The sequence below is a fragment of the Monomorium pharaonis genome, chromosome 8, assembly GCF_013373865.1.
Source record: "Monomorium pharaonis isolate MP-MQ-018 chromosome 8, ASM1337386v2, whole genome shotgun sequence".
Taxonomy (NCBI): domain Eukaryota; kingdom Metazoa; phylum Arthropoda; class Insecta; order Hymenoptera; family Formicidae; genus Monomorium; species Monomorium pharaonis.
Genome location: NC_050474.1, coordinates 16,726,758 through 16,753,008, shown reverse-complemented (window position 1 = coordinate 16,753,008; position 26,251 = coordinate 16,726,758). Strand labels below are relative to the sequence as shown.

General features: G+C 30.3%; 1 protein-coding gene and 1 long non-coding RNA gene across 4 annotated transcripts; both read left to right on the top strand.

Annotated features, from left to right (window-relative positions):
• The first annotated feature begins 597 nt into the window (after window positions 1-597).
• On the top strand, window positions 598-22,753 carry LOC105837706 (autophagy-related protein 13). 3 transcript variants are annotated; one of them, XM_036291254.1, is made up of 6 exons: window positions 598-1,147; window positions 12,669-12,851; window positions 16,032-16,380; window positions 17,603-17,786; window positions 18,887-19,211; window positions 22,278-22,753. In XM_036291254.1, exons 1-6 carry the CDS (start codon window positions 1,127-1,129, stop codon window positions 22,488-22,490), a joined length of 1,275 nt encoding a protein of 424 aa, XP_036147147.1. In that variant the 5' UTR covers window positions 598-1,126; the 3' UTR covers window positions 22,491-22,753. The 3 variants fall into 3 exon arrangements, with proteins under 3 accessions (XP_036147147.1, XP_036147146.1, XP_036147148.1); XM_036291253.1 differs by having other exon boundaries at window positions 600-1,147; window positions 18,887-19,220; XM_036291255.1 differs by having other exon boundaries at window positions 602-1,147; window positions 12,664-12,851; window positions 18,887-19,220.
• A 439-nt stretch (window positions 22,754-23,192) lies between these two features.
• LOC118647064 lies at window positions 23,193-25,970 on the top strand. Its single transcript, XR_004964374.1, has 2 exons — window positions 23,193-24,166; window positions 25,187-25,970. It is a non-coding gene; the product is annotated as an uncharacterized LOC118647064 (long non-coding RNA).
• The last annotated feature ends 281 nt before the right edge of the window (window positions 25,971-26,251 follow it).

Here is a 26,251-nt window from a genome sequence, read left to right as displayed (position 1 = left end):
TATCTATAAGGTCTATGCTGGATGGGGGCTGGGATCTGGAGCTGGGGTCTGGAGTAGTGGAGATAGTAAACAATGCGAGCCTGCTCCAAGTTGTATACAGCCATATAACAGATGCAAATTTAATTTTTCTTGTTCTTCCTGAGTGTATCGTCAAAAATAGTGACCCTCGAGAGTGCAGAGATTGAATTACCTTATAATTTCTGACACATAGGCCGGTATTCATAGTCGGATCTTATATTTAAGATCATCTTAAGTACTGTCTTAAGATGCCATCAACCAATCACAGAGCCGTATTAGCATCTTAAGATATTGCTTGAGACGATCTTGAAATAAAATTTGACTATGAATACCGGCCATATTCCTTTAACCTAACTGCTCAACACAGAGCACTCTCCCCTCTTCCTCGCTCAGCGTGGGTACGCAATGGCGGATAAACCATGTGACTCAAGTGACCAATCAAAATTGTGTTCGCCATTGGCGAATCTTTGATCATAGGTCTTTATCTGGAGCACATTTCTTATTGGTTGTTAGACTCATATGCGCAAGAGCACACCTTGTATTCTTCCACCATGACTGGTAGTGAATATCGGAACGCAGCCTTTGATACAAGTGTGCCTGTGGGTCTATACATTTATAGTCTATACGACTTTATATCTATACTATAGTTGTCGCGTTGCGAGAGGGCAATGTTCAGTGACGACAGTTCGTTTTCAATCGATTTGTAATAGCATACATAGGGAGAGAGGAAAATCTCGTTGGTATTCGTACGTGATTTGACTGCTCCTCGCGAGTGAACTTTTTAATAATCTCTTGGGATCTCTCTACCTAACTTCTTCTCTGACTCTTTTTTCGAAGTAAAGTTATTTCCGACGATATAGAAATCTTTCTCAACTTTTTCTTGTGAACACCCGAAGTATCCGTGCGATCGTACGTGGTGCGACGCGACGATGCCGATTCCACCGAGAAATCTTCGGAGGAAGCGTGTCGTGCGTGCGCTCAAGTCCACCTACGAATTTCGAAGTCCGTGTATAGAACTCCGAGTGAATCGAACACGCGCCGAACGCGCATAAACCAGCCATCCGTTTGTCATTCCTGATCTCTGGCTGTATCGACAGACAGTGGTGTGATGGTTACACGTGTTTTCAAGGTGTGCAACGCTAACGAGAGTAGTACGTTTATTAAAAGTTTTTAAGGGAGTTTCTTTGCTAAATCAAAACGAACAAATTTTCATGAAACTTTATAGAGAAGTTCAAATTAGTGATATAAATTGACTGTCAAAATTTCAGAAAGCTGAACTAACTAGTTATTTAGATATTAAATATTTTATTAACATGGGCTCTTATGGGAATCGATGAATTTTCAAGATTTTTCAGTTTTTATTGTTGTATTAAACATAGAAGTAATGAACAGATGTTAGTGAAACTTTACAATAATACATCTTATCTGTCCAGAAAAGTACTGTTAAATTTTTGAAATGATGCACTTGCTCGTTGAATGAAATAATTGATAAGATAAAAAAAGTTTAGAATAATCGAAGTAATACAGCACCTAAGTGTGGTAAATATGTGCTAGTGATATAACATGAATTTTAAATTGTTGTATCTAGTTATCTAAGGGTGGTATAATAGTGAAAAATGTTTATTCTCAATTAAAAAAAAAATTTCCATAATGAAGGTAATACTTTATAATCGATTTTTTTCTGATTATCACCATTATTAACTTTAGACCATATACAGCAAAAAAAGAAGGCAACAGAATAGTCATTTGAATATTTTTCTTTACTTGAACCCCTGTGTTACTTGTTGTGTCGGGTCTGAGCAGAGGAACTCCCTTAAGAAGTTTTTGCTTAAATGAGTTGTTAAGTAAAATATCTCTAATTAACCTTTAAAACATTCGAGTTTATTACATGTTAATGTAATTTTTTAAATTATATTCTTATAGAGGAATCTTTTAATCTTAATGACATACCGAAGATGACCTGATAATAGAGTTGAAAACGTTCATGAAGAAATTGTTTTTCAATAAACTATTTACAAATATTTAGCATAAACATCTTGCTTGACTTACATGCTCCTTCAATTTATATTATTTTTAAAACATTTATTAAATATTGTGAGATAGAAATTTCAACATGGAATTGTTTATAGTGCGTGTGAAGTTGGCACCTTAACTTTCTGCACTGCAAATTTTTATGCAAGTTCTACTTGCAACAGTTCTGCCAAATTAATATAAAAAATAATAGGTTGAAAATATGAAATGCTAACTTTTCATTGCAACAAGTTTCAAAAAATAACAATTTTCACTTTGAAATTTTGTAATACTTGAATTCTATAGTTCCTGATGGATTATAGAAATATAATTTTTAAACTCATGCGCTGTTACTCTATTACAAGAGTAAAATGTTAAATAGTGAGTTCTAATCAACTTCTTTAACACATTTTGGTAGGAATTTTTTTGATAAAAGTAGTTGAAGGCCTGAACTCTCGACAATACTCATCAAAAGAATTGAAACTATTGTGGAACTGGAAAATGTTAAAGTCATTTAGATGTCTTGCTATGACGTTTTACTCTTGTGATGGGGTGGCAATGCATGAGTTCAAAAATTATTTAATGACAATTAAAGACCAGAATTACTTCTATAATCTCTATAATTTCTATAATCATATTTTTTAACTATTATTTTTTATATTAATTTAGCAGAACTGCTATAAACTATCAAGAACTGTAGAACTATTGCAGGTGCAAGTAGAACTTGCATGAAAGCTTACGGTGCAGAAAGCTGAGATGCCAACTTCACACACACACACACACACACACACACACACACACACACACACACACACACACACACACACACACACACACACACACACACACACACACACACACACACAAACAAACACACACACACACACACACAAACACAAATACTTTTGCAGTTGTTAAAATATTCAAGTGGCATTTAATGATATAGTCTCAAATCGTTCTCTTATTTGTAAAATATTAGGTTTGTTCTTTTTAATTGCATTGTTGCATTTGTGCAATAAGTTAGAAAAATATACTTATCTTAGTTTAACTTATTGCACTAGTGCAACAGTGCAGTTAAAAAGAATAGGCCAATTATTATTGTAAAAATCACTAGAGTTGGCTGGAAAAGTCCACACTCCACAGTATACAACAAATGAAAAAAAAAAAAGTAAATGTGGCTTTTTCTGTTTCATTTTGTCCAACGGAATAAACTGGCAAAAATTATAGAAATGATTGATATATTGAACTATGTTTATGTAATTTATCCAAAAAGATATTTTTGCTTTAATTAGTTTAATTTAAATCATTAGCACTGTAGTTTAAGGAAATTAAAAGCCAACCAATAGTAACAAATTAATTCTTTTTCTACAAATCTGGATAATTTGCGTGCAATTGATTTTTGTGTGGAGTACTGGCTTGCAGTAAAAATTAGAGATTGTGGTCTTTGTCTTTCAAGAATATCTTTATTTCCTTTCTCTACAATTAACTTTTAATGGATTAAGTGTGCCTTTCAGCGCGAACAAAGAGTCTTTCTTATATTTTTCTCTCTCTATATGAGATGTGAGGTTTAGTTAGAGTGACCAAGATTGGTCCGTATTTTTCTTCTTTCTTCTCTTTTTCTTTTGAAAAGTTTAAAAGTTCCGTCTGCGTTGATGTCTCGAAGTGAATCGTCTGCGTGCAGGCGTCAACGTAATACTTCGGCTGTGGAAAGTCGATCGGAATCAACTTCCAGGGAAAATATTCTGTGCAGCGTCCAGACATCTGGAGATTTCCTCTCAAGAAGAGAGGCGGGCACTTGCTTGGAGAGCCGGTATTGCATTCGCTTAGTGAGCGAAGAGACGTTGAATTGTGCCTTCTTATATACAGTTTTAGAGATCTTTTTAATTACGAGCAAATTCATAATGCGACGTTTGTCGGCAAAGGAAAATTATTTAATTTGTCTGAAGTAAAATTCAGGCAAAACCAAATTTAAGAACATCTGAGGCTGTCAACTGTTAATGGTCATAGCCGCCACATTTGTTTAAGAAAGTTTTTTGAGATCTCAGAATCTCTTATTTTCCTCTCAATAAAAAAAATATTTTGAAGTGGAACTGTGCAGTAGGAGTGAGTCCCAGATGGGCACAGTGTAAAACGGACGTCTATCAAGCTGGAAGAACAAGGTCGTCGAAAATGAAAAACAATAGCATGAGAATTAGGTGCTTTTTAGGTGCTATTTAGGTGCTCTATTCAAAAATTAGGTGCTCTTCCCGTTTTTCCGGAAATTAAAATTATGCGTTGTACTGCCAGCTTGACGTAAGCTAGCAGCGCACCCAACTAATATCACTAAAAGAAGAGCCCTAAAAAAATCGAAAAGGTTCCATAATTAGGTGCTTTTTAAGTGCTTTTGAATAGTCAAGCTCGCGGAGTCGTATCACTACCCTTTCGCTCAAAAACACCCCTTTAACGATATAGATATCAAGAAAAAAATGTTATAAATGATTGGAATAAAAAATAAATTTATATACAGAAAATAGGTTTTAATTAAGTGCCTTATTAATGTAGCACTAGCGAATTAAGTGACCCACGCCTTAGTTAGCAGCGCACTCAACTAATGTCATTGAAGGAAGATCCCGAAATAAACCGAAAAGGTTTAATAAGCTTGACCATTCAAAAGCACCTAATTATGGAACCCTTTCGATTTTTTTAGGGTTCTTCTTTTAGTGATATTAGTTGGGTGCGCTGCTAGCTTACGTCAAGCTGGCAGTACAACGCATAATTTTAATTTCCGGAAAAACGGGAAGAGCACCTAATTTTTGAATGGAGCACCTAAATAGCACCTAAAAAGCACCTAATTCTCATGCTATTGTTTTTCATTTTCGACGACCTTGTTCTTCCAGCTTCATAGACGTGTAAAACGGACACCATCAATCAAATTCTATAAATTTATCCTAACCTTAACTAATTCAGCAATCTGATTGGTGATGTCTGTTTTACACTGTGCGCATCTGAGACGCTCCTGTGGATCATATCACTATTGCATATATGATAACAAGATAGGAAGGTTATAATCACTCGTTATAAACCTTTTACTTCCAAGATAAAACAGGAACTTTAATGTATTTGTATTACAATAAGTTTTAATAAAGTACTGACTAATCTGCATTATTAAGATGTGTATTTGTATAAGGAACGTTATTATCTCGAAGTATCCCAAACACTTCGCGTGGGAGAAGGCTTTGCTTTCTTTTTCTTTGTTCAGCTCTCTGATTGACCGGCGCGCTGTTTTTTTCCTCTGGAGCAGAGGTTGTCACATCCACTCCACCTCTAGTCGGTTTGCTTTTACTGTCGGTTATCACAGGTGGAGACTGGAGAGGAGAGGCAAACGTGACGGTTTTTTTACTTTTCGACATCTTCCGTGGGTAACGTTCTGTTTGGGTTGACGTTCCTTGGTTGCTCTGGATTTGTGGTAGTTGCTCGTGTTCTTTCTGGTCCTTCTCTTGTTATTGTTCCTTGTCGACTGTGAAGTGCGCCGGTTTTAGTCTTTCTATTGAAATGTTTTATTCTTTATTTCCTATTCGTAGTTTGAACAGATTGTCGCTGATTCGTTTTGTTATTTCATAAGGGCCCGTGTATCCAGTGGTTCCAGTGGTGCCTTGACGTGGTCGCATCTGATAAAAACGTGGGTACATGTGTCCATGTTCTCGTGCTTAAACGAGCGTGATTTGGTATGGTTCGAAGTCGGAACGGGACGAATTTGGCGCATGAACTTCCTGTGTTGTAAGATGAAGGCTTGCGGATTTGCGTCGAGGCTTTGGTGCACAAAGAATTGTCCTGGTATTCTGAGTGTCATGCCGAAAAGTATTTCTGCTGGCGAACTTTTTAGGTCTTCTTTGTAAGTTGTGCGTATCCCCAGCATGACTGAAGGCAGCAGACTCGTCCACGGGATGTGGGATTTGCACATGAGTGCTGTTTTTATGGTGCGATGTTATCTCAATGATGCCATTGGAGGCTGGGTGATATAGAGAGGTCCTGGTTTTTTGGCATCGACGAAATGAGAGTGCGTTGAAGAGGGCTGATTCAAATTGAGGGCCTTGATCAGTGGTGATCTATAGCGGTGTACCGTATCTGAAGATTCAGTGGTCGAAAAGTGTTGTCGCCATCGTTGGCGCGATGACGTCCTTCAGAATACGGCTTCTGGCCAGCGGAAGAAGCGGTCAATGATTGTAAGACAAAATTTGTAGCCGTCGATTGGGGGCATGTGAATAATGTCTAGATTGATGTGTTTGAAGTGAGCGTCGGGAACTGTTATGCCTTCGGGGATGGTGCAATTGTGTCTTTGAATTTTTGTTCGTTGACACGCGAGGCATTCTCGCGACCGTTTTAATGCGTCGGATTTTATGCCTGGCCATACAAATTTTTCCCTTAGTGCCCGTGACGTAATGCGTCTTTCGGGATGAGATAAGTTATGTACTGATTCGAACGCAATTTTCTTTATGCTGCTGGGAATATAGAGGCGGAGTGTTATTGTGTTGACATCACAGTGTAGTGTTGCGTCCTTTATGTTGAGTCGTTGCAATTTTAACGATATTGATCCTTGCAGAATTCCTGGCAATTCGTCGTCCTGGCTTTGCGCTCTGGCGATTTCTTTTCGGCTGAGAAGAGTGAGCATGTTTATGTACTTACACGCGAAAGTGCGTCTGCGATGATGTTTTCCTTACCAGCGAGGTGGATAATGTTGATCAAATACTGGGAAATCAGGTCCAGTTGTCGCAGTTGCCGGGGTGAAGCCTTGTCAAGTCGTTGCCGAACGTATGTGAGCGGCTTGTGATCGGTGACGATGACGAAATCCCTGCATTCGAGGAGGTGTTGAAATTGTTTGATTGCTGCGTAGATGGCTAGTAACACTCGGTCGTATGTTGAGTAGTTTCTTTCTGTGGGTGTCAGCTTGCGCGACAAAAATGCTACTGGCGCCCATGTTTCACTAATTTTTTGTTCTAGTGCTGCTCCGATGGCTACGTCCGATGGCCGGGTCGTATGCAATCGGGTCGGTGCGCAATTGGGTCCGTGTGCAATCGGGTCGGTGCGCAATCGGGTTCGTGTCCTATCGAGTCCGTGTCCAATCGGGACTGTGTCCGATCGGGATGGTGTGCAATCGAGACTGTGTCCAATTGAATCCGTGTTCAATCGGGTCTGTGTCTAATCGAGTTTGTGTCCAATCGGATCCGTGTGCAAACGGGTCGTGTGCAATCAAGTCGGTGCGCAATCGAGTCCGTGTGCAAACGGGTCAGTGCGCAATCGGGTCCGTGTGCAAATGGGTCGTATACAATTAGATCCGTGTCCAATAGGGTCTGTGTCTAACGAGTCCGTGTCCAATCGGGTTTGTGTCCAATTGGGACGGTGTCCAATCGGGAAGTACTACTGTGTCCAATCACTTATGTGCGCAATCGGGTCTCACTCGTCATTTTCACTTTTTATACGGCTTATAGATATCCATGGAACTCAAATTTTAGGTTCCTTTTGTAGTCGGAAAATTGACTTTTCTTAACATTTTTTAAAAAATAGAGTGCTAACTTCTTATCGAAATTTTAGATTGAATAGTTTTAAATGGCTTAATAGCTTTATTTTCCGATTATGTAGAGTTCCTGAAACGTAAAAAGTTTTCAATTAATTAAAAAAAAATTAAAAATGGTTAAAATTTCGATCTTAAGATACAATAGTTCTGAGATGTTTCTATTGTTATTTTGCTTATTTCGGAGAATTCTTGACAAATAAAAAAATTTAAATAAAAAATTTGAAGAATTATGGACTATAAACGAAATTTTAAAATCAGTTAAAAATGACATGTATCTGCTTATCATGTAATCCAATCGTTTTGGCTTGTAAGATTTTTTACCAGAACTCGTCGAGAGCTATTAAAAAATGTAATCAGAACTATTCAGAACTCCAAAAAGTTTTTCGATCACGAGACTTACAAAATTTTGCTATCACCGTTCTAATATGTGACAGTACTTTGCAAACCGTTGATTCGATTGTTTTGACTTGTAAGATTTTACGCTAAACCTCATCGAGAACTACCCAAAAATGTAATCAAAACTATGGTACTGTCACATATTAGAACGATGATCGTAAAATTTTTTAATTCCCTTGGTCAAAAAATTTTTTTTAATTTCAAATAGTTCTGATTACATTTCTGGACAGTTCTCGACGAGTTCTCGCGAAAAATCTCACAAGTCAAAATGGTCGGATCAACGGTTTGCAAAGTGCTGTCACATAAAATGGTAATCGCAAAATTTTTTAATTAACTAAGTCAATAATATAAGGTCGACTTTCTGGCAAATCCGTTTATTAAATATATTACGTTTTGATCATTGATTTTGGTTCTTTTCAGATAAAGGTACACTACTTAATTACGACATAACAACTTTATAAATTTGAGCCAAACGAAATATGAAGCATGTTATGCCTCAAGTCCATGAATCATACATAGATATAAATTAAAAATGAATAATAGTCAAATAATAAAACAAAATAAAGGAACAATTGTAAACTACGTATAGCATGTAGCAAATTTGCAAAGCGACTGCAAAATTTTTTAAGTCTCATGGACGATAAATTTTTTGAAGTTCCAAATAGTTCTAATTACGTTTCTGGATAGTTCTCGACGAGTTCTGGTGAAAAGTCTTACAAGCCAAAGCGATTGGATAACATGATAAGCAGACACATGTCATTTTGAATTGATTTTGAAATTCATCTATAGTCTATAATTCTTTAATTTTTTAATCTAAATTTTTTTTATTTGTTAAGAACTCTTTGAAATAAACAAAATAACAATAGAAACATCTTAGAACTATTGTATTTTAAAATCAAATTTTTAACAATTTTTTTTAATTAATCGAAAATTTTTTTACGTTTTAGGAACTCTAGATAATCGCAAAATGATGCTATTGAACCATTCAGAACTATTCGATCTGAAATTTCGATAAGAAGTTAGCACCCCATTTTTTAAATTTTAATTTCCGACTGTTAAACAATAGAATTTTTTTTTCTAAACTACAGAGAACTCTTTATCTCTTTAAAATGAAATGGGAATTCATATCAGAACTACCGAATTTTAATGTATGGAGGGCTAACTTAACATACGCAACAATGTGTTGATTTCTGTGTACAACATTAGTATCCAGGATTGTAAGCAACGTTGCCTTTTTCTGAAAAATTAAAATTTTCTAAAATTTATTGCAAAATAGAGAATTAAATTAATATTTGAATGTTTGTTTTTATTTAAAAAATATTTTTCTTTGAAAAACTTACATTTGAAAAAAACAATAGATGGAATTTAGAAAATAAGATTATAATGTCAAATCGGATTAAATGCGAGCAAGATAACCTTGAGCCTCTTGAAGGCAGGAGAAGATATTTTTGCATTATTGAAAATTATTTTTATATATCTAAATAATTATACTTTTCGAAAAATTTAAAGTTGTAATTTTTTAAAAGTTTATACTTAAGTTTAGAGAACCATAAAAATATTTTTACATGCATTTATTATTAAAAAATTGTAGTTTTTAAGCCAAACTTTTAAATTTGTGACTGATTTTTTCACATTTTTTAAACAAAATAAAATACAGACATTTGTTGTAGAAAGTATATTCATAAATTTTTGGAGATTTTTTAAAACCCTTTAAATTATTTTTTAGCAACTTCAAATATTTGAAGTTTTGAAAGAATTTAAAGCTTTAAAGTTAACTTCGAAAGTTTAAAGCTTTGACATTGAAAAGTAACAGTTTTATTTTAAATTAATAAAAAATGTGGATGAAGATTATCTAGGTTTGTAGGAGTGTTGTTTTTTAAATTGTAAGGATTAATAATTCATGAAAATATTAAGCACTAAAAATTACATTAAAAATGATACCTTTTATTTTTTAAGTTAAAATATTATTGTCGACAATCCATTCCAGATGTTTGCAATGTACTTTCAAACAGTGTAATCATCGATCTTTACAAATTGGTATAAACAATGTGTTACAATTTTCACCACAAAAGCCATGGTGCTGTTTTGTTACAATGCTACAATGTCCTTTTTTTTCTGTTGTGGGTTTATAAAATGTTTTATGCATTATGAAAATATATTGAAAATATATTGAAAAAAAAAGTTTTCTTTAATTTTAGTAAATTATGCGTTTGCAAACAACTTGTCTCAAGAACTTGTCTTTAAAAGGAATTAGTTTATTTATTTGAAGAGCATAATTTTCTCATATATTACATAACTTTAAGAAACTTTCTAATTTAAGAAAAATTAATATAATATGTTAGGTAGACAGTACACCGTACTTCCCTAACCAGAAGAATCGTTCTATTGTGTTTAAATTAAGGTAATAAGGAAATTAAAGATGGCTGTTATTTTATTGAAAAAAAGGAACTCATTTAAAATAGTCTTTTGAATGGATTTCTGAACCTATGGCAGCTTTTAGAAAAAAATAACGAAATATTGATTTATAAAATTAATTAATAATAAATTAAATAGAAATTTATAGAATGTTAGACTTTAAAAAACTTTCTAATTTAAAAAAAATTAATACTATATGTTAGGCAGACAGTACACCGTACTTCCCTAAATAGATAAATCATCTTTCAAATTTTAGCAATATTAATAATATGTGTTAGGTAGACAGTACACCGTACTTCTCTAACTAGAAGAATGTTTCTATTGTGTTTAAATTAAGGTAATAAGGAAAATAAAGATGGCTGTTATTTTATTGAAAAAAGGAACTTATTTAAAACAGTTTTTTGAATGGATTTCTGAATCTATGGCAGCTTTTAGAAAAAAATAACGAAATATTGATTCATAAAATTAATTAATAATAAATTAAATACATACACTCTAATTCAAAATGCTTAATTTAGAAAAATGGGTATTTAAAAAAAATCGGTTTTTTTAATTGAAAATTATTTCAAAGTTTTAATAAAATAAATTTTATATTACATTATAATAAAAATACAAAACAATAAATAGAAACAAATTAATTGAATAAAGTGCCAAAGGCAATAAATAAATGAAGTAAATTAGAAGTACGTGAATAAATGAATATTAGATTTATTAAAGATAAATAAATGCTTATTCAAAAATAAAATAAAAAGAGCAACAGTAAAGCAAGGTTCTTGAAAGTTAAACAACGAAAGCAAAGAAAATTTGAAAAAAACAGCATAAGAATAGAGAGCCACAGCAACGCATGGCTAGTTATTAAATATAAATTTTATTGTTTATTTTTTATAAATTAGTAATTTTTTAATATTTAATTAAAATTTTTTTTATTAATTAAGTCATATTTATAATTTGTAAAAAGTATTTTCTATGATATAAATATTTATTTAAAGATATTTATTTTGAGTGCATCAGAGATCATCTTGACTTCAAAATTCTATTTTGAATAACTTAAGAGAAACTTTTTTTTTCCCAGATTTGATTTTGAAGGAAAGAAAAGTTATTTCTCCTTAAATTACATTCAGAAATATTACTCGGGCCTTCAAGTTTTATTTTATTCTTGTTGTTTAAACAAGGTTGTTAAACAAGGAGAAAATGTACCTGAAAATACTCAGTTGTTTAACATTTAATAAACAACAAGAATAAAATATCTGGGACACCCAGGAATTGTTGCTGAGTGATAGGTCTGTAAAGGAAGACTTTAAGAGTAATTTATTATTTTTGTAATTTTAAGCGAATGCTAAAGTTGTTCTGTTTTACCGATAATTTTCTAGTCAAACTTGATTGAGGTCGATAATGTAGTCATTTGTGCACATCATTAACAAAATTTTGTATGTATTTCTTTTATAGATTTGGAAATCCTTTTTTAAAATTAAGGTTTATGTATTAATATCAGCTTATAAATTGAATTTTATACCAACATGAATTTCATACAAGAATTTAAAAAAATTTTTTAGATTGCTCTTTTTAGACACGAAATTTTCTGGCTAAACAATCTTTTTTATTAGAACGCTTACGCTCAATCTGAAAGCGTAGCGTTGTTTGTAAATGTTTACTCGTATTGGGCCCAGGCTTGATTTATGCGTACAAGGTCTGAAATTTTTACATCAGGCACATTTTGTTACAAGTCGACGCTAGAAGCAGATAATTTTAAAATTTTTTGTCGTTTTTCCTACAAAATTGTTACGACCCGTCTTTGTTATTGTCTATACTTGAATCTTGGAGAACGATCTTTAATTCTGTAAATGCAATTAAAAAATTAATGAGCTAGAAAATTATCGGTAAAAACAGGACAACTTTTCTCTTAAAAACGTAAATTTAAACATATATTTACTAAAATGTTATTTTGAAAATTAAAGCATCTGGATTCAATTAAAAAATTTATTTACTAGATTTTAACAAGTATTATATTATAATGAATTAAATATAAATTGATTCAGATATTTTTTAACAAGAAGTTTTCAACAAGAACGCTTTTTAATTTTAATAACTCGGTTTACTATCTTATAATTGATAAAAGAAAAGATTATAAAAAGAAAAGATTTATATTTTAAAATTTAAAGAAAAGTAAGTTTAAATAATATTTAACTAAGTTTAAATAATGATCTAAACATTATTTATTTAAATTAAGTAACTATAATTTTAATATATTTACTAAAAGTAAATTTTTGTTTCAGCGTAGTGGCAAGATTGTAATTGCAACGGTATGTGTACAATGTCAACACAGCTAAGTATGCAAGACAGGAAGGATTTGGAGAAGTTCACCAAGTACCTTGCACTGAGGGCTGCCCAGATCATAGTGCAATCGAGATCGGGTCAGAAAGTGAACACCACATGCAAGTCGGATTCTTCAGCCGGTGACTGGGTAAAAGCCTTTAGTTTATATGATTTATCTAATTTTATCCCTATGCTTTTTGTATATTTTATTTTCAAGATGTACATGCTTATGTATTATTTTTGAAGAAATGTTTACCCAATATAAAAGAAATAGTATTAAATTTATTATTTATTGAAATATAGGTATTTATTTAAATTTAAATTAATTAAATGTATGTAAGAGAAACAAATGGAACATAACAAGACTGATTCAACGTTTTGATCAAAATTTCTTTTAAAAGAGAGTAACAAATTCTAACTTTATCCATTTTTATTTATCTATTCAATTTGTTAAAAAATTTTAATTTAACTTTTTTATCGCCCGGCGATCCGGAACAACTTTTGGTTGTTACAGTGATTTTAAGAAACGCGTATTCCTAACATAATTCCAAGACAATCTTTTAATTCTTTACCAAAATTTTATTTAAAGCATAATTTTATGTTATAAGATAAAATAGTTAGCGACTTACGCGTGGTGATCACCCGTCAGCTGACGCGGATAGTCAGCGGCGCCCGTGTTACGCTCGTGGCGCGCCGCCCCTGCCTGCCTTCTGTACTCGACGCGTAATTTGTTAACTATTTTGGCTTATAACTCAAAAACTACGCTTTAAATAAAATTTTTTGTAAAGGAAAAATCGTCTTAAAATTGCGTCAGGAATGCGTCATTTTACGGACCGAATGTTCTGAATGACCCTGTATATGACAAAATTACTTATATGAGAAAATTACTTATAATAGACAAATAGCAGAATTAATTTTGATTTATGGACAAAATCTCTTTCGAGGAAGATTGTAACAAATTCTAGCTTTATTTGTTTCTATTTGTCTATTTGATTTTATTAAAAATCTTATTAAAAATCATTTTTTTAATCATGTATCTCTTATACTTATAATGTACATAAGCGGATAGAAATGTCTAGGCTTTTCTTTTCAATGTGGAAACAGAGAAATACATTCTGAACAAGTGAAATTAGTACGTCTAGGCATTAATGCCCGTGTGTGTACAGTTATCTTCAAAATGCAGCTTGGCCTCATCGAGCTCTTATGAATTTAATCAATTATGTTCAACCGTTCCACCAACAGGGCTGCGTTTTGAAACTTATCAAAAGAAAATTGCAATCTTTTAGTAAATAACGCATATTGAAAAATTACTTACCAATATATAAGAAAAAATGGATTACATAAAAATAGTAAGATTGATTCATTTTAATTCACTACCAAATCTTTTCAAGAGAAAATATAAAAAATTTTTGACTTTATCCATTTTTGTTTATCTGATGTAATTAAAAGTCTTTTAGAATAATTTTAGTTTTTTATTATTTATTATCAAAATATATACCTAAAAATTATAGGTAGATTTTTAATTAGAGGATAAGAAATATTTAAAGCTTCTCTTAATTGAGAATTCCTCATCACTCATAAGTGCTGCGAATAAGAACTATAAGACGAAAAAATGATGTGTTGACAATTTAATTCATTTTTTGCGTGCCATTTCATTAATATTATTTGCTTTGTACTAGTGAACTGTAACATGTGTGTATTTGTAAGACTCCTAAAATTCACTCCCAAAAACTAAAATTAGCAAACAAAACAGCAGGAAAGTATATTTTCCTTTTTTTCGACAGTTGTCAAAATTATATACTGCATATCTCATCACATAATTAGTTATAGACACTGTATGACAGGATTGTTTATTAATTGTCAAAGAAAAACATAGTTTTTGGCATGTCTTACAAGTATATTAAAGCTATCTAAAATGTTATTTTATTGAAACATTTTTTTTATTTCAAAATGGGTATACAAGAACTCTTATTAGCATGATATTTTGCTTTTGACGTTACGAATTCAACATGGTAACAAATATCCAGGAGCTTTAAAGATGTATTTTTGGTAAATATGCAGTATAACGTCTTTATCTCAGATTTTTTTTGTGAATTTATGTCTTTTAATGCGTAGAATATATTTCTGAAAATGAAAATTGTTGCTCATGTACTGTTTTTTTCTTATTTTAATTTTATGACGTCGGTAAATAGAAAAGTGATAATTTTCACTACTTTAAAAATTTGTGTCAATTTCAGTTACATTATGTTTTTGTCATTATATTATAACCTTTAAATCTAACAAAAAAAGAATATCTAGTGGAGCTAATTAATAATACTCCTTGGCTTGCAGTTTAAAATGTTGTCCGTGATGCAAAATTGAAACCTAAATTTATTAGACAAATGTTCTGGAACAAAAATTTGAAAGATTATAATCCAAAGATTTTAGTTATTTTGTTTTTTTATAAATGCTATTTTAGAAGATTTTTTACATAATATTTTAAGTTTTATCTTAAAAGACGTGAAATTAAAGCTAGAGTTGCTTATTTAAATTACAAGGTAATTCTATTAAGTTGAATAAACAAATTAGTTGAATCATAATATTTATTCATTATTTTTCAAAATTTTTATACAAATTTGGACGAAAACGTTATAGTCGAGTATATAGTCATAACATTTATTTTAAAGAAATATTAGCTCTAAACTTTAATACATATAAAAAACTAATTATTTGTAATATAATCTTTACAATTCTACTTTCACTAAAAACACAAACTATTCTTTGCTATATTTTAAATTTTATAAGATAATATATATGCTTTTGATTAAAGCAGAAAATATTTGCGGTAGATATTTATTTTATTTTTGCTTTTTTAATTAATATAAGTTAATTTTAGCATAAAATTTTAAGTATTTATTTTTAATTGATACAAATTTTGAAAGTTTAATGATGAAAGTTATTACTTTTTTACTTACCGACAGCATAAAACGAAAAATAAAGGAAAAAAGATAACAGTACGTGAGCGACAATTTTTGTTTTCAGAAATATATTTTACGCATTAAAATACTTTGCACAAATTTACAAAGTTTGAAGAAATCCGAGGTGAGAATTTGTCATATTGTATATTTAACTTATTTTTTAGACACCTAAACGCGATTCAAGACTATAAAACATTTTTTAATATTAGAAAAAATTGATTTATAGAAATTATTATCTCTTAAAAGAAGTTTTAAATGGTAGGTTAAATCAAATAAACTAGATCATACAATCTTTTATAATTCTACAGTTATTCATGTTGTTATTATATCAGGAAGGAATTAAATAGATATCTTTATATCCGATATTGTAGTTTAATCTGGCTATAAAGGAATTACCGGAAGTCTCGGCTGACGCTAAGAGAGCATTATGCGGAGAAATCTTGAGCTCGCCTGTACCTTTATGCATAGAAATTTCTCTGAAAACAGTGGAGGGTGACAAAATGGTTTTAGAGACTTGGAGCCTCGGTGTTTTGCCGGAGCAAAGCGACCCGACTGTACGAGTGACGTATACCGTATATAATAAAATGGGGATTTTATTGAAATCTTTGATTTCTGTATCGAGAATTACTCCTGCTTACAAATTGAGCAGACGACAAGGACCTGATTCTTATACCATGTGCTATCGAATGTACATGGGAGAACCTCAGCTACATAATTTAGGTCAGTTTATTAGCCAGGAATTCAGAATTTCTTGTTTTTCTTAATTTATATTTTACATTTGATTTTGAGTAAGTAAAACATGCTCTTTATGAATTATTGTAAAGATTATTACCAAAGAGTAAAGATTATTATACTAATTATATTGTTTTCATTGTACATATGTGACATATTTCAATATTTTATCAGTTTTTATTTAAATTATTTTTTTAAAACTAAAATTAAAAAAACTAATTTAGTGCTTATAAATTAATTTATATCAAAAGTTGCATAAACAAAGACTAAGTTAAAAATTATGTTATAGTTAAATTATAAGTATTTTTATAAGTATTAATATAAGTATATAATTTAATTATAAGTATTTTTGAAAAATTATTACTATATTTATTATTATTTATGTTATATTGCTATTATTATTTTATTATTAATATTAAATATTAAAATGTCAATATTTTAAAATTACTTTAAATAATAAAACAGTTACAATATGGAGCATCAGATATTATATTTGTATATTGAGTCTATACGAAATAACAAAAAAATATGGTTTTTCAAGAATGTATTTTTCTTCTACATTTTTTAAGTTTAATTTTTTATTTTAATGGAAAAAGGTAATTTAAAATTTATATTTTAAAAATAACTCGTTGAAATTCAAAATTGGTTTATTTTGAAACTACCAGGGAAAAATGTTTTATATAAAAACATATATAAATATATATAAAATATGTCTATATATGTTTATATTAATTTCCTTTTTTTTTGTAAAATTTGTTTGATATAAAAAAATAATAGTTATACTGAAAAGATAGAAACTAATTAAAAAAATAATTTTTGTATTGCTTTTTATAAAAAAGCTAAGTATGAAAAATTATCCATATAGTATAATCATATATATTCCAGATATCTTCCGGAATCCTTTTTCATACTTAGCTTTTTTAGAAAAATTATTTTTTAAATTAGTTTCTATCTTTTCAGTATAACTATTATTTTTTTTATATTAAACAGAAGTTTTACAAATGAAAGGAAACTAATATAAACATATATGGACATATTTTTTATATATTGTATTTATATATGTTTTTATATGAAACATTTTTTCTCCAGGTATGTGTATTTTAAATTAAAATTTATTAAATTTTTAACTAATTACTATCTAACTTTACATTCTATAACATTTATAAATTATCCGTATAGCATTTATGATTAAATGTTACCTATTTTTTAGGTGATAATTACAAATATGTAAGAGTAGGTCAATTGTGTACCCCAGTAGGCACTATCCTTCTGACAGTTTCTTACAGAACAAAAATGACTATATCACCTACTCATAAGGGACGAGATTCTATTATGCTTAAGAGCGATCATTTTCATTCGGATTTAAGTCCACGTCATGCGCGATATCAGCAAAGGTAAATGTGTAAAATATTTAAAAATATCTCTGGTGAAAGTTTTTTAATATAATTTTTCAGAATTTCAAAACGAATTTGTCGGCGCGTAGCACATACTGGTATTGTAAATTTAAAACAATTATACACGAACATCTAGTGTTGACTCGGACCGACGATAATAAATATATATAGAATTTATTAAAACTTTATATAAATTTTCTAATTATATTACAAATTATAAATATATATTTTATAATATTTTAAAGAAATTTATCAGACTTTTTTACGAATTGAAGTTATTTTTTAGAATTAATTTAAATATACTTTCATACTTTTTTAGACTAACATAATAGCTAAAATATTCCAATAAAAATATTTAAAACAATTTACTATTAGACAAGTATTTGTGCTAATATAATATATAATGTACTGTATTGTCAAAATACTTTATTTACTTTTATTAATTGTTTATCTCGTTTCCAAAACATCAAGGTAAGCTTACTTATTTCGAAACAGATTCTCTCTCTCTCTCTCTCTCTCTCTCTCTCTCTCTCTCTCTCTCTCTCTCTCTCTCTCTCTCTCTCTCTCTCTCTCTCTCTCTCTCTCTCTCTCTCTCTCTCTCTCTCTCTCTCTCTTAAAAAAGGCATGTAATGAAGCCTCTTTTCTGTGATGCTGGGAGTAAAAAATAAGTATAATATATTACTTATTTTAGATTAATAGCAGTTTTAATGTGCATCAGTACATATTAGTGCAATACAATCGAATTTGCTTTGTATCGTTTAGACTAGTTTAGAGGTCTTTATATATATGAATTTTGACATATTCTACGAATTTCTTTTTTTATTTTATAATTATGCAACAAATTTTATCAAATTTGAAAAATATAAAAAGTACGAAAGTTTACATTTTTTCTACGAATCTTTATATATGTGAATTTTGATAAATTTTAATATGTCACGTTCTATAATTTCTAAAAAAAAATTAAGTTGGAAAAACTTTTAAGTATTTTTTTAGAAATCATAATTATTTTAATATATGAAAAATTTTGAGAAAAATTGTCACCAGAGATTTCATTACGTATGATGTACGTATATCTTCATAACCGTTTAAATTAAATGTAGCGAGGAAACGTCAAAGTCATTGAGCGATACCATTAAAGTTGGCGCATTTGTAATAAACAAACCTGTCATTGTCAATGAAGAGGATCTTGTGATACCGGACGTGCCGTTCAGTTCACTATTAACGCCTAAACAAACGTCACCTCCTCCGATATCACTAGTGGAACCTAATACAAAGACTGCGATGGCAACTGTCACTGCTACCGACAGCAACAATGGAAATAACGAAAGACTTAATAATGATAATACAACTACGAAATGCGCATCTCAAAACGGATCTAGAAGAAGTAGTTGTTCAATGACTAGTGCCAACGATGATTTTATTATGGTAGATTTGGTAATTGATGCTCTTAATCCAAACATATCACAATAATTTATTGTATTCTACTCAGTTTGCGCGCGCGCGCGCGCGCGCGCGCGCGCGTGTGTGTGTGTGTGTGTGTGTGTGTGTGTGAATTTTGTTTAATCTGAGAAATAAATCTGTTGGGCTGATCCAATTAATTATTATTATTATCATTATTATGGCAGTCGTAAAAAATGCTAACCTGCAGATCTAATGTACTCAAGCAGAACTAATAATTATCGAAAAGATTAGAAAAGATCTGTGTCCCCAATAATAGATGGAATAGATTGAAGATAGAAAGTAAAATAATCTTTTTAAATTTATTTTTAAATTATTTGTGCCATTAGCTCGAGTATACGAAACAAATTGATATAATTCCGTTATGAACAAATCTATTTCGAATTTTGCAATGTTAAAGTTATGTTCAAACTTAGCGATTTCAAAAACTAGTATATAAAGTAAGTTTCAGCAAGTTGCATCTTGCAATTGAAAATTGGATCCACCATATTAAATCTGTTATAATAAATATAAAAGTGTGAAATTTTAAAGGCAGAGTCATAAAAAGCAATTTAAAAAACAAGAAAATTACAGTTTTTAAATTTTATTTCCATATTAAGAAACCACTATACTTAAAGGGTTAGTTTAACCTTTTCATGCCTGGTGGCACGTATACATCCCAAAACTTCAAAAACTCATATCTTTCGTTAGAAAAAAGATAATAATCTCTATCTGGGCTTATTTTAAAGATTATGTCAAAAATTATTGAAGAAAAATATTAGCAACCTTGTAGATTTCATCTCTTCGTGTATACCCTCCCTTAAATAGTAGCAAAATGGGGTAAAAAAATATACATATTTTTCTGGAATCTGGTTCAATTGGATTGAAACTCATTTCTTAGAGATTTTTGGGTCATTGATTACGAATCCATAGTAAAAATTTCAAAATTCAAAATGACGGATTCAATATGGCGTCAAAAAAGTGAAATTTGATTCAATTGGATTAAAACACATTTCTTAAGAATTTCGGGGTTGTTGATTACGAATTCGTAGTCAAAATTTAAAATGGCGAATAAAAAAAGTAAAATATTGTCAAAGTTTTAAAATAGACAATGGCAAATATGCTAATGTTTCTTGAATTTTATTGGAACTATATATTTCTTAGATTTTTATTTTCATTCATATTTCGTAAAACTTTTTGAATTTTTTGAAATTTAAAATTTTAACTGCGGATTTGTAATCAATCAGTGACCCCAAAAACCTATAGTAACATGTGAATAATATGAAAACAGTAAGCATAAAAAGACCAGACATGAAAGGGTTAAGGGAGTTCCGTTGCTAAATCAAAATGAACAGATTTTCATGAAACTTTTTAGAGAAGTACAAATTAAGTATAAATTAACTGTCAAAATTTTAGAAAGCTAAATTAGCTAGTTATTTAGATATTAATTTTATTTACATGGATTCTTATGGAAATCAATGAATTTTCATAATTTTTCTGTTCTTATCGTCGTATTAAACGTAGAAGTAATGAACAGATGTTAGTGAAACTTTACAACGATACATCTTAGCTATCCAGAAAAGTAACTGTTAAATTTTTGAAACGATGCATTTGCTCGTTTGAGTGAAATAATTAATAGGATAAAAAAAGTTCACAATAATCGAAGCAATACAGCACGTAAGTGTGATAAATGTGTGCTAGTGATATAACATAAATTTCAAATTGTTTTATTTAGTTACTTAAGGGTGATATAATAGTGAAGAATGTGTGTGTGTTTATTTTCAATTAAAAAAAAAATTATTTCAGTAATAAAGGTAGTACTTTATAGGCAAATTTTTTCTCATATTCACTATTATTAACTTTAGATCATATACAGCAAAAAAAAGAAGACAAAATGGTTATTTGAGTTTTTTTTTACTTGAGCCCCTGTGCCACTTGTTGTGCCGGGCTTGACCAAAGGAACTCCCTTAAATACATAAATTAGTAGTTATTATAAATGCTATATATTAAATAATAGTTTAAATCTGAAGACGTGCATATGTGCGTGCAAGCGTGCATGTGTTGTGTATGTATGTATGTATATATATGCATATATATTTATATATAATTTTGCAAATTTAAATTATTATAGAGCGTAAAGAAATAAAAAACTGTTTTCTGTAGATAAAAAATACAATTATTTTACAATTGATTTAAAAATTACACTAGTTTACAGTAAAAAATTATTTTTAATACGACGAGTTTCTAATAGATTTTTGAGTACTAAAAACAATGCCGTAAATCAAATTTTACCAGCGTCAAATTCCTAAAATAATTGAGGTTTAATAAAAATAACTTCTGTGATGTTGAGATTTTTTATTAAAAGAGTTAACGTTATATTTGGAAATTCCAATCAGATATCATGATAAAATTTACTGTAATGTTTTCAACACTTAAAAATCTGTAAAAAACATTTTGTCTGGTTTAAAATAATGTAAAAAAAATTTTATAGTAAACTAGTGTTATTGTGATAAAGTTAAAGGCATTAATTTTTAAGTAATAGAATTATTAAAAATAATAATTTTTAATATTTTATTCCAATGAAAAAAATTTAATGGATAATTTTTTTTAATCTGTACACACATTTTTAAATTGTATTATTTTATATTTATCTTTTCATTAAAAATTGTACAAGTAATAATTCAAAACATAATTTATGAAATTAATATATAAAAATAAATATTTTATATTTATATAAAATTGTACACACACACACAGAGAAAATAGTATATTGTACAACAAGTCGGCTATTGTCCGTAAGTGCAGGAATTTGGCGCACAAACCGAAAACAAGTGCGTTTATCTGCATGAGTAGGCAATAGCTTATCCGCACATGTCGCACACATATTGTTTGTTACCTGTGCGTTGAAATATGGTCCTTAAGTGTGAATTAATAGGTGAGAAAAGGGACTACTTTCAATACACAGAGAACGAAAAATATCTTTATGCTCATAGCTTGAGTAAATTTCATACTACATTTCTGTGCATAAAACAAATAATTGGAATATTGTTACAGAAAACTCCTTTTGCCGTCACGAATACTAATAGCGATGTAGGAGCATTTTATCGAGAATGTCAGAGTGCTCCACAATTACAAGCTTTCATGGAAGAAAGGACGCTTGCAGAACAACTAGGAGATCTCACTAAACAATTGGAAACATTTGAAACAAATATGCAACACTATGAGGATATTTTGTCATCTTTGTGTCAAACGGAAAACAATAATTAAGGCTGAAATCTGCTTATACCGAATTTAAAGAGACACAATTGTATACAACTTTTGTATACATATGAGTCGTATTGAAGTGGACGTACGTTAAGTGAACGAATAATGAATGCGAATATTTCATATTATATAGCGGTTTCTTTTCACATATATAATGTTCATACAATAAAAATTTATATTTAATTAAATTATTTTCTGTGAATAATACAAATAAGATAAAAATATTCGACGTTTATAAATGTGGAATTTTTAAATAATTATAATAATCTCGCCACTTTGTTAAAAAAAAAAAAAATTATGAAAACTTCTAATAATATAATTAAACGGTAATTCTTTTGATGTTACCATATACAGATTCAAACAATAATATAGTGAATACGTATTTTCATTTCTTTACTTTAATGCATTAATTTAAGATCGATCCATATTAAAGGTGTGCAAAAGGTTCGAATTTAAAACGATTTACAGTGGATTCAATTTGATTCATTTGCAAAATTTAAACATTCAAACTTAAATAGTTCGAGAATTTTGAATCATTATTTCAATTTCGAATCTATTTCCTGATGAACTGCATTAAAATATTATAACTTTGACAGGTATATTATAATTTGTACAATATACATATTTAATGCTCATTTTTTAGTATAATACTCCTACATTTATCTTTAGTATTTATTATAAATTTTTACTTAGCACACATATTTTTATTTTCTAAAATTTCTTAAAATTCTTACAGTTTTTTGCTATTAAAGAAATTAACATTCGTAAAAATACTTATTTACATTAAACTACATTTAAATATGTAATGGGAGGAGTATCAAGAAAAAATTCGAATTTGAATCAAAGAGGTTTGAGTGAAAATTTCAGATGCAATTCGAACATCAACGATTTTATTCGATTAGATTTAATATGTACTTAGCACACATTTAACCATAAATAAACTTTAATGCATTATTAAGATATAGATTAATTCATATCAAATTAATAAAGATGAATCAAGAATGAGATTTACAATAAGAATGAACAAGTATAACATGCTCTTTTTCCTTTTAATTTATTGAAAAGAGATGGAATATATTCGTTGAAACAGATCTCTATTCGTTTGTGTTTATTTAAAATTTGTTTTGATCCATTTAGATTCATTTTTACAAGATCAAATTGAATGTAGTTATTTTCTATTTATCACAGAATATGTATCTGAATTGTAATAATGAAATGTTCGATTTGAAATCTATTCGTTCACGTACGTATATCTAATTGTATGTTGAAGTAATCTTGTCAGTTAAATGTCAGAAAGTTGAGATCATTGATAATTGTTGTATTTTGCATCGAATAATTTTACGATTTTGAAAGAATTATAAATATGTTTATATAGTATATATCAAAAATTTAAGAATTGGAAGAGAAATGATCTTTCCTTAGATTCTGAATATAATTATTCGCTCAACGTTTTGCTAATACATAGTATATGTAGCAAAGATTTTATGTATATACAGGGTATTTCAGATTTACTGTGATACCTGTTAATGACAGATTTCTGAGATTTTAAGACGATAACCTTAATACCAAAATGTCGAAGTTACAATAATTCTTATCTCTAAATGAGAAAAGTTTAAAGTTGGTAAATCAAATTGTTTGAAATTCGCACACTTATATATAGCTCATCGTACCGTGCAGATGTAAGGCCTGTTCTTCGTCGCTGCACTGCTGCACTGGTGCAATAAGTTAGAATGAGACAAATATATTTTTCCTCATTCCAACTTATTACACCAGTACAGCAGTACAACTACCAAGAACAAACCTGTAGAGAGCCTCTGAGGGAGAGAGTGGCAAACCGCATCTCTTCTGATCACTGAAATATAATATATTTGGAACGAGTGCGAGCGCTAGTGTCACGATCCGGCAAAGAGGGTCTCAGAGGTTTCCTTGTCCTTTTTTAACTAACGCGTTTACGCGACTGTACAGTCCCGTAAAAAGGTTATGAACAAATAGTTAAAAAGGGATAAGGATACTTCTTAGAACGCTCTCTTCCTCATCACCTTTAACAAAGGGATTCTACCGCCACACTCGTTCCGGTTATATTATATTTCAGTACTTCTGATTCGATGCGGACGTTAAGCACGCGGTCACATGATCAGTTTGTGTGTGTCACGTGTCTCTCTCTCTCTCTCTCTCTCTCTCTCTCCCTCTCTCCCTCCCTCTCCCTCCCTCAGCGATATGGTTTGTTCGCGTCGCCATGCTTCGACATGCTCCTACTCACTCCAACGCATTCTAATAGGTTGGCGTCATCGGAATCAACGTATTGGAGTGCGTTGGGGTGAATAGGAGCATGTTGGGGCATGTGACGCAAACAGACCCATATGGTTTGTTCGCGTCGCCATGCTCCGACATGCTCCTACTCACTCCAACGCATTCTAATAGGTTGGCGTCATCGGAATCAACGTATGAGAGTGCGTTGGGGTGAATAGGAGCATGTTGGGGCATGTGACGCGAACAGACCCCAAATAAAGGCACAGTTCTTTCCCACGCCTGTTGCCTGACGGGAGAAAAGAACAAATGGTACTTTGTCTCGCAAGAGACAGAAATTCAGCAGGTTAAAGAAGAAGAAGAAGAACAGATAGAGAGACCACGTTTCTTCTGATTTAATGGGGACGTTAAAGCGCGGTCACGTGATCAGTTTGCCACTCTCTCCCTCAGAGGCTCTCTATGCAGATGTATGCAAAATCAAATAAAAAATAAAAATCATTTAGAAACACTACTACTGCGTGCAGTGTGCTATATCTGAACGTGCATCGAGTAGTTTACACAACTTTAAATCTGTCTTATTTAAAAATTATTGTAACCTGGACATTTAGGATTTTCGTCACAAAATGATTTCAGGAATCTACTTTTATTAATGGCTATAATGAATAAGTCTGGGACACTCTATACTAATTAGCAGAGCAAACTCTAGTTGTGATAATTGATTACTTAATATAATTTATTGCTTGTATAAAGTGTAAATTGCACTTTAATTCTAAGATTAAAACGATAAATATAAGTTGATTATGAAATAATATTTCAATTTTTATTGTTTATCAAAATCATATATAAAGATTTACTTATTTCTATGGATTATAAACTCATAAACATTAATTCTCAATCTTTGAAATTGTTAAAGTTACATGTAAGAAAATGAATAGTTATTGAATTAAAATTTGAGAACAGTAAATTCTTAGACCGTATAAATGTTTAACATATCGATAAAGTTAAGAAGGCCTAAACGGTCGCAGCTAGATCTTACCGATTATAATTTTATTAAAAATATATTTAATAATCTCCGCTCATAAACTGCGCGCCGACAAATTCGTCAGATTTAAAACATAATTAGGGAAAGGTGGGGCATGACTGGCACCCTAACTTTAATTTAAGATTGTCACTCAACATTTAAATTAAAAAAATTTTTTAAATGCAATAAATAGATAAATACGTCTAGAATCAAAATCAACAGTTAAAAAATTTTTTTTAAATTATAGTTTATGCTAAAAATAAAAAAGTAAAGCCTTTCGAAAATGCTCTACGTGCCCCACTGGCGGATGGACGGTGGAGCATAGCACGCTAGCACGGTATGGGGGTACAAATAGCACGGTCATCACATTTATATCAGCCATAGATAAACTTATGAAGACCATGATGTAATAAGAAAGGTGTACTAAGGCACTATGGCCGGTATTCATAGTCGGATCTTATATTTAAGATCATCTTAAGTACTGTCTTAAGATGCC